Source organism: Rhinoraja longicauda, chromosome 16 (assembly GCF_053455715.1).
Source record: "Rhinoraja longicauda isolate Sanriku21f chromosome 16, sRhiLon1.1, whole genome shotgun sequence".
NCBI classification, from domain to species: domain Eukaryota; kingdom Metazoa; phylum Chordata; class Chondrichthyes; order Rajiformes; family Arhynchobatidae; genus Rhinoraja; species Rhinoraja longicauda.
Genome location: NC_135968.1, coordinates 26,719,520 through 26,733,466, shown reverse-complemented (window position 1 = coordinate 26,733,466; position 13,947 = coordinate 26,719,520). Strand labels below are relative to the sequence as shown.

Below are 13,947 nucleotides of genomic sequence, written 5' to 3'. Positions count from 1 at the left end.
CCTGTGAGCACCGGCAGGAGATCCGTCGGAGTAGGGCGTAGACGGCCAGTGATGATCCGCATGGTGTAGTTGAGGGTGGCGTCTAGCTTGCTGGTATGAGCGCTGCGGCACCATGCTGGGGCGGTGTACTCAGCGGCGCTGTACACGAGTGCAAGCGCACTGGTTCGAAGAGTAGATGTCCTGGCGCCCCATGATGATCCGGCCAAGCAACGCAGGATGTTGTTCCGTGCCGAGACTATAATGAAGAAGGCACACCAATGCCTCTTGTTCCTTAAAATTAAAAAACTTCTGGCGTGTCATCAAATACTTTAACAAACACCCACAGATGCACTGTAGAAAGTATCCTAACTAGTGTGTCATGGGCTGGTAAGCAATTCCTCTTGTAGTTGCTACCGTCGAGCTGGAGGTACAGAAGCTTAAAGCCCCACACCACCAGGTTCAGGATCAGCTACTTTCTTACATCCATCAGTTTCTTGAATTGACCTGCACAACCCTAATCCTACCTAAGCAATGGATAGTCCTACCTCAGCAATGGAACACTACGGGCTACCTCTTGCACTACCATGGACTTGTTTTCTAATTGTGTTTTTGCACTAATGTTTTGTTTTTTGCAGGTCCTTTTTCTTTTTGCTGTCTTAGATAATTTACGGATAATTGTTTTTGTATGTTGTGTGAGTCTATTGCCCACTATGCTGTGGCAAACAAGGCATTCATTGCCCATGTACCTCACCGCATTTGTACAGGAAGGAACTGCAGATGCTGGTTTACACCAAAGATAGACACAAAATGCTAGAGTAACTCAGCGGGTCAGGCAGTATCTTTGGGGAAAAGGAATAGGTGACATTTCGGGGCAAGACACTTCTTCAGACTCAGTACTTGTGCAGGTGATGATAAATAGGGAAAAAGCTCTAAGCACACTTTTATCCAAAGGGTCTGTGGTGAGAAACCACTTAGCTGATTTGTCTTTATTACTACTTAACTCTTTGGCAAAAACTTAATTAATTGTAATACCCAATCCCATTAGCCACAGAGCATTTATTTAATTTTGACAGCGCATGCATTATATAACATGCATCTAATTGTCTTGTAATTACATTCCAAAATCCTCTAAATGGTAGTTTTTGAAGAAAATTCAGTGGCAGATCTGAAAAGAACATTTTTTTAAAAACCCATATATAGTGATATATATTAAGATGTTATCACAAAATGCTGGAGTAACTCAGCAGGTCAGGCAGCATCTAGGAGAGAGGGAATGGGTGATGTTTCGGGTCGAGACCCTTCTTCAGACTGATGTTAAGATGTGATCATTTGTAAATTGTGTTTAATATTGAATTGCCCTTGATGCTGACCCTGCTTTCACAATTTATACCTTAACAGATTCAGTAATCAGCTAATGTTCTGAATTGTAAATTTTGGATTCTGACTGTCACCTGTTTCTTAGGCAAGAGGAATTAAAATAGCTTAAAATTAGATTTCTGTGCTGCGACTTTCATTATTGAAGCACGTTAGATTTAATTTTCATGTTGGTTCCTTACAGCACCGTCAGTTGCGCTGCATTTCATCAGCCATGTAAATTCTTATGCAAAGGGATTGGACCTTTTTCCTGTGTAATTATCTGCATTTTACAACTAAGTTCTGTTATTTGTCTCAGGAAAATTATATCCTGAGAGTATCTCCTTTTTTGCTTATTACATGAAAGGACAAGATTTATTTCCTATCCCTGATTTGCTTTTAAGAATGTGGTGGTGAGTTGTTTTCTTGTACTGCTCCAGGCCATGTGACAAAGATATTACAATGCAAGAACAAGAGAGGGCTGTTTTACCTCTGAGCTTCCACTGTCATTTATGTTTGGCCATGGCTGAGGTGTGGAATCACTCTATATTCAAATATTTGCCTCATATCACTTAATTACATGGGTAGCAGAAATCCATCAATGTTGGAATTAACATTTGAACCAGTAGCAATGGCCTTTTGTGTAAGAATGTTGCAAAGTTTGATCAGTGAAATGGGGAGACTATGTATAAACACTGCTGTAATTTCTAAATGGTGAAACCAAAATGTATAAAAATGGCCTTTATTAAAATCTGACAAGCTGTACTTTAACCACGTGTGATTTTTTCTATTACAAATCTCAAATTGTGGAATACAGAGACAATTAAATAAATGATGGGTCTTTGTCCCAAACATTATGGCGGGCACTGTAAATGTAAATTGGCCTTAGTGTGTATTGGGTAGTGTTAATGTGTGGGGATCGTTGGTCGGTGTGGACTTGGTGGGCCGAAGAGCCTGTTTCCGCACTGTACCTCGAAACTTAACTAAACATGGAAATACATTTGCATATCCATTTTGAGGTTGGCAAATTGAAGGCCATTATTAGCTGTAAACTATGAAAAAATAAATGTTAACAACAATCTGAATGCTTTTGAACAATACTCTTGTGTAATTTATTTTGAAAGATTAAAACTAACTATCTGTTATACTGTTCCAAGTTGAGATCTGTTGAGAACTACGAACTAAATTATATATAACAGCTGGATTTCCAATTTAAAATATATTTATGCTGTAGTTCAATTTACCAATTCTTGGGTACAGCTCTCAATTGGTAATATATATATGGTAAAGTCTACCAAATTGCATTTGCTTGTAAAGAAAAGACTGGTTGCTTCAAACAATGACTTCAGGGCCTGTCCCACTTCGGTGATTTTTTTAGTTGACTGCCGGCGACTGTCATAGTCGTAGCAGGTCGCCGGAAAACCGGCGACTGGACCCCCCTACGACAATGTCTACGACAAGCTACAACAACCTACCACCTAGTCGACGGCAAGCTACCGACAACCGGCGACCCTATCGTCGCGACTTAGGACATCCACCTACGACAACCTACGACCACACAGGCGACAACGTACGACAACCGAAGTCACCCTACGTCCACCCGCGACAAGATACAACAAGCTATGACCCTGCCGGCGATAACTGAAGACAATTCACGTTATTTTGGCCTCCAAAGCAATGGAATCGCCCAGTTTCCCCCAAAAAGGGGGTGTATGGTGGGGTTTCCAATCATTCTGCATCATGACTATTTGAAAGTGATGCCATATTACTCTGAAATACAATATCTTCATACATCCATTTGCCGTCAAAATGTCAAGCATTTCCTATATTGATAATGAAACAAAAGTTTCAACAACAAAAAGGGTGGTAAGAATATACAACAATGCATACAAAAATATTGTAATCACATAAAATGTGTATATATGTATTGTTTTTCAATTATTTATGTACTCCCAAACCCCAAGGAGTTTCAATAAACTTCAAACTTTAAAATTCAAACTTCAAACATAATACAAGTACAAAAACATACAAGACTTAACATCATTTATGGACACATTACACTGATGGGTGATCTGATAAAAAAACTCAAACTCGTCCCCACTTGTGTCCTGGGTCTCTGTTCTGGGGGTACCCCCTGGTGTCACTGGTGCAGGTCTGGGTGTGTCAAGGCTGGGGTAGTCTGTGAATGCAGCTGAGAGTGCAGAGAAGCTACTAGATCTTGCAGGCTGCAAGGCAGTGTATGTGAAAGTTAGGGTGACCTGCTGTGATGGTGTTGATGTAGCCTGCCGCTGCTGTATCTGTGAGTATAACAGCAATGGTGGTCCCATCAGTGGTCCCATCTGTGGCTGCAACACAGATACATATCAATATTAAGTGGAAGGCAAATAACTCAAAACTTTTAACAAGCTGAGTGTGACAAAGTCCAATTCACAAAAAAGTATTACAAAATTAGATACCTGGTGAGCCTGCTGATGTGGTGGTCCCATCAGTGGTATCTGTTGTGGTGGTCCCATCAGCCCTATCTGTGGCTGGCCCATCTGTTGCTGTCTCATGTGTCCCATCTGCTGCAGAGTCTGCACACGCATGAATTCATTGTGAATTTTTTATACAAAAACATAAACTTTAAGGTCAAATATTAAAGTCAAATGTCCTCAAAATTTCACAACAATTACTTAAAATATTTACCAGCTGGGAGAAGTTATGGGCCATCGTCATGGCAGCGATAGTGTAGTTGAACCACACGTTCTCTGGAATCTTGAGCAGCTCATTCTTTAAGAATCCCAGGAAGGTGTCAACAGCCCTCTCATGTGGTGTCTGGGGCTATGTCATGGCCTGTCTGGCCTCCCTGGCCTCTGTTGCCTGTTGCATGAGCTGCAACATAAATGAGTATGATCCAGATAAGTAAATTTTGGGGGAAAAAATGAAGATGGATGGATGAGAAGAGAAATCTGCCAAAAATTTCCCCCAAAGTACTTACTGCCTTGATCAGCTGCTGACTTGCCTCTCTCTCTCCCTCTCTCTACCTCAATTGCTGTTGTGGTGGAGCCTGCAGTGGAGCTGGCAGTGGTCCTGCTCCTTTTGCTGTGCTGCTGACTAGTGGAGGGGGTGGATCCAGAAGTTCCCTCAAGTGGATCATCTTGTTCACTCAACGTACTGGGCAGTGGCTTCTTGTCAAACTCGAAGAAAATGAGTGTGTTTTACAAACTTTCAAGACTATCAGGACATGGCAAGCAAGATGATAATCAAATTATCAATTTCACAATAACTATTTTGTAATAATTACCTTATTGGTGCTCTCTCAACTCGTACTGTATGTGAATTCATCAAGCCCCATTTGTTGATGATTCACTGCTGCCTCTGGGTCGGTTTTTTGCCACCAGACCCTGACTTGTTTGCACTCTGAGACAGCTTGCCATATCCTGTTCTCTGGCTTTTGAACCACAGACAAAATTGGGCATCTGTAAAAAATAAATAAATAAATAAAGACCAGTGTGGATTATCTGCCTGCAAGAGAATGGAACAGCTACTGCTAGAAACTTGCAAGTTTTTACAGACTGTACATGTTACCACATATGAAAAAAATGCACAGAAAAAAACCCAAAACATAAAATGCAAAATGTAACAGGTAGACAAAATATACAGGCAAACCTGCTAGTGGCTTATGGAACTATTTATTATCTGTCCACATTTCATGTCATGACAAACAAGATGACAAACAAATTTTTGTTTTCGTGATATTTATTCTGGATAAGGGAACAGCAGCTGCTACACAACATGAAGTTGGTACTTACAGGTGCGGTCAGGGAACTCTGTGGCTTTGGTGTCAAGTAGTGAGTTCTTCCCGGCCTTGTTCTTGTACTGTTGGTGGTTCTTGTCAAACAACTCTGGGTTTGACTGATACCACTCGACCAGCTCTCCTTCTTATTCCCTGCTGAACTCGTAAGGAACTACCTTGGGTCTTCCGACAATTGAGGGATCAGTGTCCTGATAATCATCTGATGCTGAGTCTGGATCAGCAGCAGCAGTACCTGTAGTCTTGGCAGGGAGGCCAGTCCGGGCTGGCGTGGTGGTGGGGACAAGGACCACCTCCCTGGTCTCCTCCTGGGCCTCCTCTTCCTGGGTCCCCTCAGTCTCCACCTGCCGTGGGGGTGGGGGTTGGACCCTGCCCTTGGGCTGCCCCTTCCTTCTCCTTGGAGCCATATTGCACTACTCGATGTCCAATGTCCACAACACAAAACACACAATGTCCATGCACTATAGTCGCCTGACCACAGCCATTTCCCACGGAGGCGCCACTGATGTAGCCTGGTGTAGCTAGTCACGTCAACTGTCGCCGATGGTAGCCAGGTGTCGTAGGTTGTCGCCGGTATGGTCGTACATTGTCGTAGATTGTCGCCGATAAAGGCATACATGGACTTCATTCATCAGCATCGCGACTGGCTGTGTAGCTTGATTTCTGTGGACTTGGGTTTTTCCAATGCCTGTCGCACCTTGACTTCTCTTGATGCCGGTACCTGTCGCCGGTTGATGTAGATAGTCGCCAATGGAATTCACCGAAGTCAGCACTGGCGACAACCTACATCACCTGGCGACAACCTACGACAGCACCTACATCAGTAGACGTCAAGCTACGCTCATTGGCGTCAAACCCACTGACACTGACTGTTGCCGAAATTTTTTCAACATTCTGAAAATCCAACGGCGACCAGAAACACGCTACGACTCTGGGCGACTGAGGAGACTGCTCGCGACAATACAGGTGACACCCTGGCGACCATGTGGCAACAGCTGAGTCGCCTGCAGCCGCCTAAAAAAGTGCCTAAGTGGGACAGGCCCTTTACTTGTCTTATGCAAAATACATTAGAAGCCAATAATTTTTTGGAAGCAGATTTATAATGAAACCTACTATGAAATAAATGCGAGGCTTCTATAAACCCACACAATTGTCAACCTAAAGAAATTATCATCTTCAGTTATGAAGATATTGAGATTTATTTTCCTCTGTTACGACATGATAATTTATGCATGGATAAGTCTTTCTTCTCTTAGCCAGTGATTTTTTGTTTCATCTGCTCTGCTACTTGGAATGTTTAAAGAGGTTCAGTACTTTCTATTTTATATTTGTTTTTGTAAGCAAGCAGAAGTAAATGTTGCCAAATTATTTTACTAATTGCAAAGTAATTTGCCATTCCCTTTTATGTATTTCTGTAGCTATAAATATTATCTGTGCTCTTTTAATCTAGCTTGCGATGAATGGAATGTTCTTCCAAAACCCAATTTGCATCGTGATCTAAATAGGTTTGGACATTCGGCTGTTGTCAGCAATGGGTAAGTACATCACTGCCTTTGCTTAACTCTTTTGATATACAATTTCCTCTGGCGATCATCAACAATATTTTAAAAACCTGATTGAAATTGTTAGCAAGTCAAATGAGAGGAGACATCACAGGACTATTAATTTGGGAAGAGAAATCTTCAAACTTTCACCATTAAAAAGTCCCTTTTTTTTAAACAAATGTTGTTTCTACACCTGTATGGTTTGCTGTTTTATTTGTGCTCTGGATAAAAGGGTGTTGGGGCATCTACTTCAAAACCATTTGGCAGTCAAGTCACTATTGAAACAAGCAGCATTAAAATTTATTCTTCATTGTTGGATATAATGTGTACTTTGTTCAATATAAAAAAGTGTAACTGATGGAATAAAAGACATTTGAACATGCCTGCATCCTCTTACTGAGGGAGATTGCCATATTACTTCATGACTTTGTGTGAGGTAATATTAACATTTGTTACTTTGGGAAAGACAGTAACTTATTATTTTTCCTTCCAGGTCGATATATGTGTTTGGTGGCTTCTCCAGTATGCTTTTGAATGATGTCCTTGTATATAAGCCTCCAAACTGTGAGGCTTTCAGTGAAGATCTTTGCATAAATGCTGGCCCAGGTATCAGATGTTTGTGGCAAAAGCATCACTGTGCTCCATGGGAACAGGGACACAGCAATGGTAGTTTCCTTGAAGTGAAATGCTCGCAAAAAGCCTGTAAGTACTGAAAACGCATCGCAATAGCTAAAATAGAATTTTTCATTTTTCTGTCAAATAAATTTGTGGAACATCTGTTGTCCATTGATACAGGGGCTCCCCACGTTCACAATAACCTGACTTAAGGAAATCCAACTTCCATACATTTTTTATAGCATTTTTCAAGCTGGGAATAATAATATTAAAATGTTTCATGGTATTCGTTAATGACTGAATACCGTATATGTTCCATTAGTTTAATTAAGGGTATGTGAGAGTAATTATTCAACAAAATGTAAGAGTTATATTATGGATCAGTAGAGTGATGTGACATGGATTACTGTGGAAAACAGATGTGTCCAACCGCAGGGATAGAAAATCGCAGGGATAGAACCTTAACATCACCAAAGGACTGCCTGTACATAATTTGCTTTTTTTTTTTTTTTTTGCGATTTCTCTAGCTGTTTTGCATTAAATGAGCGAGTCAAAGAATGTGTGAGTGGGAGACTAAGTGAAGATTTTGTATATATAATCTCTGATAGTAGCAGGATCATGCCCAAACTATGAAAAAATGTCACAATTTTTTTGTAGAGGGTAATATTTTGTAGAGGGTGATAAATCAACAAATGCTGTCAGTCCTTTAGGCCTTGAATGAAGTAGTCATTAAAATTATTTTTCTCATTGGCAAGTCCAGTGTCTCCAATCATCATTGCATGAAAACTATTTATAATTTTACTCAAAGAACAAAATTCTGTTCTGAAAATTGGTAACTAATCGGACTGAAATGATTTCTGATTTCCATTCTCTCTTTGTCCAGTGTTTGTTTTAGGTATTTTCATTATCCTCCAAATTTTGCAGCGCTGGAGCAAAATGTAATAGTGTCACAACTAGTGCTTAATAATGCAACCACCGTGGCATATTTTTTTAATCTGTCTCGCCAAGTAATGCATTTAGAGTCCTGGAGCTATAGAGCTACATAGGCCCTTTGCCCCAACTTGTCATAGAGTATGGAAACAAGCCCTTCGGCCCAACTTGCCCATGTGACAAGGTGTCCCATCTACACTCTTCCCATCTGTTATTTACCTAGTAGCATTTAGGGAACCTGAGGAGGTAATCGACAAAAATAGAAGTTTTTAACCATTTGCAGGTTCATATGATTTCTTATTGTTTATTTGGGTACTGGTCAGATTTTTGTGTGACACATTGAAGTTGATGAAAAGTTACTTGTTATTTGCTATACTTTCTTGCCAGAGTTCATAATAGGGTATATATGAAATACAAAGATAGGTAGAAACACTCGACTCCAATCTAAATAATAGTAGTCTTAATTTATATGTTATTGTCGATGCATGGCTTGCAATGGGAAAAAATAGCAAGTCCATGTAAGAGGCCAATTGACCTAAAACAATTATGGGTAGGAATGGTTTTCTTTTCTATGGAGATGCAACCATTTTGAGTATTCTGCACGTTCTTGCTATGAACATTATTTTTTGGAAACTTAAGTTGTGTTTATAAATAATTGCAATCTTAATATCATTGTTCTGAACCAGTGATATAAATCGTGGAGGAGATTAGTTATCACTGCTAGATTTTGATTCATTATGTACAATGAATACAAAATTACAGAAGTATTTAAAGAAATAAAGCCTCAACATAAACAGACATAAATTCAAGAATTCCATTGTCTGAAAACCAGATTTTTTTTCCTTAGAACATTTTTGGATGTAAACAAATGTCAAAAAGATGGACAAGGTCACAAGGGTTCTTTTGTGCATTATTTTATGGTTTAAATAGAACTTGTGGTTTGGTTGCTGTCCATCACAAGTTGTACATGACATCCCACAGGAGAGTGGTCTATTGGTTTGAGGAAACCTGCATGAATGTTTAAAATTTGATTTGCTATCTGCAAGAAACAAAGGGTGAATGAACGTTTTAGAGAAAATACGAATCAGAGTTTAATTTATTATTCCACACTTATACAAATAAATGTTGCTGATTGCTGCTTCCATCTGCGATGTGGTATTTATTGAAATATGAATGCAAGCATATTGTACGTACATAAGTTGAAATCAAAATATATATTGGCTCACCAATGCCACCATCAAATGAAATGCCCATAATTTTGGTAAACTTTTTATTGTTCGTGCTTCTTGAAAGTGTCAGGAAATATCATTTTTGAAATTTACTTTACTCCTGCAGTCCTTAACACGTCATGGGTAATGGTCAGTATTTGAGAATCATATCAGAAGCTAAATCTGAGACTTCTGCTGGATGCTTCCTTGGGTCAATTCAAACCAAACCAAGCTAATGATGTCAGTCGGTCTTAAAAGTCAATAATTTTAATAACTAGTTATAATCCAGTGCTAAATCAAAACTTGGACTTTTTTTACAAGCCTTGTGCAAAACTGGATCCTACTTGAGAAGAAAATCTCTGAGGATGTAACAAACTGTGGATAAAGGGGACCCTTTTTGATGCAGTGTACATGGATTTCTAGAAGGCTTTCAAAATGATGTTACTCAAAAGATTATTGCACAAAATGAGAATGCATAGATTGACAATTGACTATCTAAAGGGAAACACAATTGGAACAAAAGGATCATTCTTAGGCCAGTTACTAGTGAGGTGTCAAAAGAATCAGTGCCGGAGTATCAACAATTTACAAAGGTTTATGGTGTGAGTGTGAGCAGGGCACAGAAATTGAAAGGGAAATGCATGGATTAGGTGAATGGGCAAAATGTTTGCATTTGGAGGATAGGTGGGGAATTGTCAGATTATCAACCTGGGAAGGAAATATATAAACAAATATTTACATAGAGTGAAACTGGAAAAATATGTTGGTTTACAAAAAAAGCAACATCCTGGAGTAACAGTGGGCCAGGCATCATCTCTGCAGAACTATGGATAAGTGACATTTTATTTTGTTAAATTTAAAAAAGGATATCTTTGCATTGAGCACAGTGCTCAGAAGGTTCAATTAGTTATTTCTGGCATGAAAGTGGTGATGTATTGAGAGGTTGACCAGCTTGGGTCAATACTCATTGGAGTTTAGAAAAATGAGATGTGATCATATTAGAAACGCAAGGTTCTGTGAGAGATTTGCCAGGATGAATGCTGACATAATTCATCACCCAATAAAATAATGGACGATAAATCCTGATGTTGTCTGTGACATCCACATCTGTAAATGTTGTACAGCAAGTTCAGTTTTTTTTATCATTGGTGGGATTACGTACTATGAGAATTAAATATGTAAAATGTAGAAAAGTCCGTAAGGTCATGAGTAAATAATATGTTTTGAGGTTCGATAAATTTGGAATTAAATGTAACCCAATATTTCTGGCTCAGAATAAAAAGGACAATATTTGTAAGAGAGGCTATTGTGCTCAATTTTACTTTTTTTTTAAACCACAATATTTGACACAATATTGTGCAGAAACATTGAAATTAAGTGCCTGACGACTGAAACATCACCTACCCATGTCTCCAAAAATGCATTTGAATCTTTCTAACAAAAAAGCTTTTAAATAATCCGAGAATACCATGTACAGGTCTCTTTGGACTCCTTACTGACAGGTTTGAAAGGAGGTGATAGCTTTGGAAGCAATGCAATAGAGATTCACCAGGCTAATTCCCAATCTGAGAGGTTTGTCTCATCAAGCGAGGCTCAATAGTTTGGGTCTGTGTTCCTTGGAGTTGAAAAAAATGAGGGATGATCTTATTAAAATATACCATATCCGAAGGGGATTGGGGAACACACATTCCAGCTAAAACACAGTTGCTTTGTAATGTAATAAAGTCACTGTCTGAATATCACTTTCCAGGTAGATTTTAAATTGGGGCTTATCACTTCTTTCAGGTGACTGTAAATATTCCAAGTCATCGACTCAACAAATAATGGGGGAGTTTCTCTTTTGATTATCCCTCAACCCTTACTCTAAAGTGCATCAGAGAGTCAAGTGGGATCTTGAGGATTGCAAATTGATTGCTCTGTTTTGAATTTGCAACAATTTGAATCTGAATTAGAATTTGTTTCAAAATGAAATATTCCATTGCAAATATTTTTCCTGGCTGTTGCTGACAAAGTTTATTTCAGATTTTGGCAGTTGGCATCTACTGTGTGTGTTACAGGGCTGTTGTGTACCTTTTATTCCCCCTCCCATGGCTTCTGAATAGAAAAGCCACAGGGGAATGGCATGGAACACGGCAAGAGCATGAATTTGTGTAATTGTGTGAAAGGAGAGAAATAACATTAGGAATTAAAATTCTAGACATTGAACCAATCCATTCTGTTTTTTAAATATAAATGGAGCTAGTTATTCATTAATCTGTAAAATAATCAGAGCACTGTATTTCCAGCAGAAAGAAACAATGTACAGATCTTCAACTAATTGTCACTGAGCAGTACTGGAATTAAACTTACACATGCAAATAATGTCTGTTGAGGTGTCTCTTGTATATTGAGTTCTCTTGTGTATATTGTTACTCACTTAGCATTACCTCATCGAGTGCAGATTTATTATAGCTATCTTGGTCTTACACTCTCAGCACTCTCACAGGAACATACAGTGCCCTCCATAATGTTTAGGACAAAGATGCATCATTTATTTATTTGCCTCTGTACTCCACAATTTGAGATTTGTAACAGAAAAAAACCATGTGGTTGAAGTTCGCATTGTCAGATTTTATTAAAGGCCATTTTTATAAATTTCCCTTTCACCATGTAGAAATTACAGCTGTGTTTATACATAGCCCCCCCCCCCCCCCCCTCCCCCCACCATGTGATTTTTTTCTATTACAAATCTCAAATTGTGGGGTACAGAGAGAAATAAATAAATGATGGGTCGTTGTCCCAAATATTATGGAGGGCACTGTAACTTCCCATTTGTACTTTAAACCAAAATGATGCCGCCTTTGGCTGCGTGCTGCTCTGCAGGGAATCTGCCCTCTGCTGGTGCTCAACAACCCCCTACAAACATCACATTGAAATTGCACTGTGGTCGGTTGGAGTAAAAGTTAAATCACCTATCCCACCTGGTAAAAGTTAAATCACCTATCTCACCTGGTTCCATCTGCTCACCTTACCTTCCACCGTATCCGGTTCTACCTATCATGTACCAGCTCCTGTCTCAGCCCTCCCTCTGTCTTCTATATATTGGATATTTCCCTTCCTGATGTACGGTCTTGGCCCGAAACACCGACCATCCTTTTACCCCTCGCAGATGGTGTTTGACCTGCTGAGTTTTTCCAACAGTTTTTTTTTTGATCATGGGACAATTCATTACTGGATTTGCAGCAGGTTACTGATACCCAGCTTCCTGGCATAGCCAGTACTGTCAGTGACTGATCTCCCAAAATGTAATTACAAATCTTTGCGCTGATTGCATAAATGTCCTCATTGTCGGGACTGCGTGCTGAGCCCTGAATAAGGTACCGGTGTAATTTTATTTTCTGTTCTAATTTCTGTCACATGAAATCTGTTATTGATGTTAATGCTCCCTCTCAGACTTGGATCACGATCACAATCCTGAAATAATCTCATTAAATAAATGGAAGTGACACTGGAAAAAGTCGTTGAAAATCCTACTGATTACATTGGGGACTCCAGATATATTAGTTACCGGTCTTAGTTACTTTGTATAAAATTGCTATTGCAGCTGAAAATATAAGTTGTCAAAGGATTCCATTTTAGTAAAATATACTTGACAAGCTCTGCTAACTGAAGTAATTAACATGAGGAGAGCTTCAATGTCTGGTGTAATGTCTTTTTGTTTTGTCGTCCCTTCTAAAAATTACAAATTCTCCTTATTTATATTGCAGTGGCTACAGATGAAGGATGTTTCAAATATACAGACTGTGCCAGCTGTACTGCCAATACAAATGGTTGTCAGTGGTGTGAGGACAAGAAGTGCATTTCTGCTGGCAGCAATTGCACTGTGGTAGGTTGAAGTAAAAGTTAAATCACCTATCAATAAATATTGTTTTCACATGATGAAGCAGCATTATTGATTTTTAAATTAATTTAAGAATTGTCTATCATTAGCCCCCTACTGTACTCCCTATACACACATGACTGTGTGGCCAGGTTCAGCTCCAACTCCATCATCAAGTTTGCTGATGACACTGTGGTGGTGGGCCTGATCTCCGATAAAGATGAGAAGGCCTACTAGCACTCTGGTGTCAGGACAGCAGCCTCATCTTGAATGTCACAAAAACTGATTGTGGACTTTAAAAGGGCTCAACATCCGAGGACATACATGCCACTGGAGATAAATGGGATTACTGTGGATAGGGCGAGTAGCTTTAAATACCTGGGAGTCCACATCACAGAAGATCTGACATGGACAACACACATTACCGCACTGGTGAGTAAGGCAAGGCAGCGCCTTTACCACCTCAGACAGCTGAGGAAATTCAGAGTCTCTCTGATGATCCTTCAGTGCTTCTACTCTGGGGCTGTAGAAAGCATCTTGTCCGGCAACATCTCAATCTGGTTTGGGAACAGCTCTGCGCAGGACAGGAAGGCTCTGCAGAGAGTAGTGCGTTTGGCTGAATGCACTATGGGAACTACACTCGCCCCCCTGCAGGACCTATACATC

General features: G+C 39.6%; 1 protein-coding gene across 1 annotated transcript in view; it reads left to right on the top strand.

Moving 5' to 3' along the window:
- The window catches only part of atrnl1b (attractin-like 1b), a 681,061-nt gene that overhangs the window by 153,447 nt on the left and 513,667 nt on the right, over positions 1–13,947 (top strand). Inside the window, exons 11-13 of the mRNA XM_078413453.1 lie at positions 6,576–6,660; positions 7,163–7,371; positions 13,169–13,287. Coding sequence (XP_078269579.1) covers positions 6,576–6,660; positions 7,163–7,371; positions 13,169–13,287 — 413 coding nt within the window. The remainder of the gene's footprint in view (positions 1–6,575; positions 6,661–7,162; positions 7,372–13,168; positions 13,288–13,947) is intronic.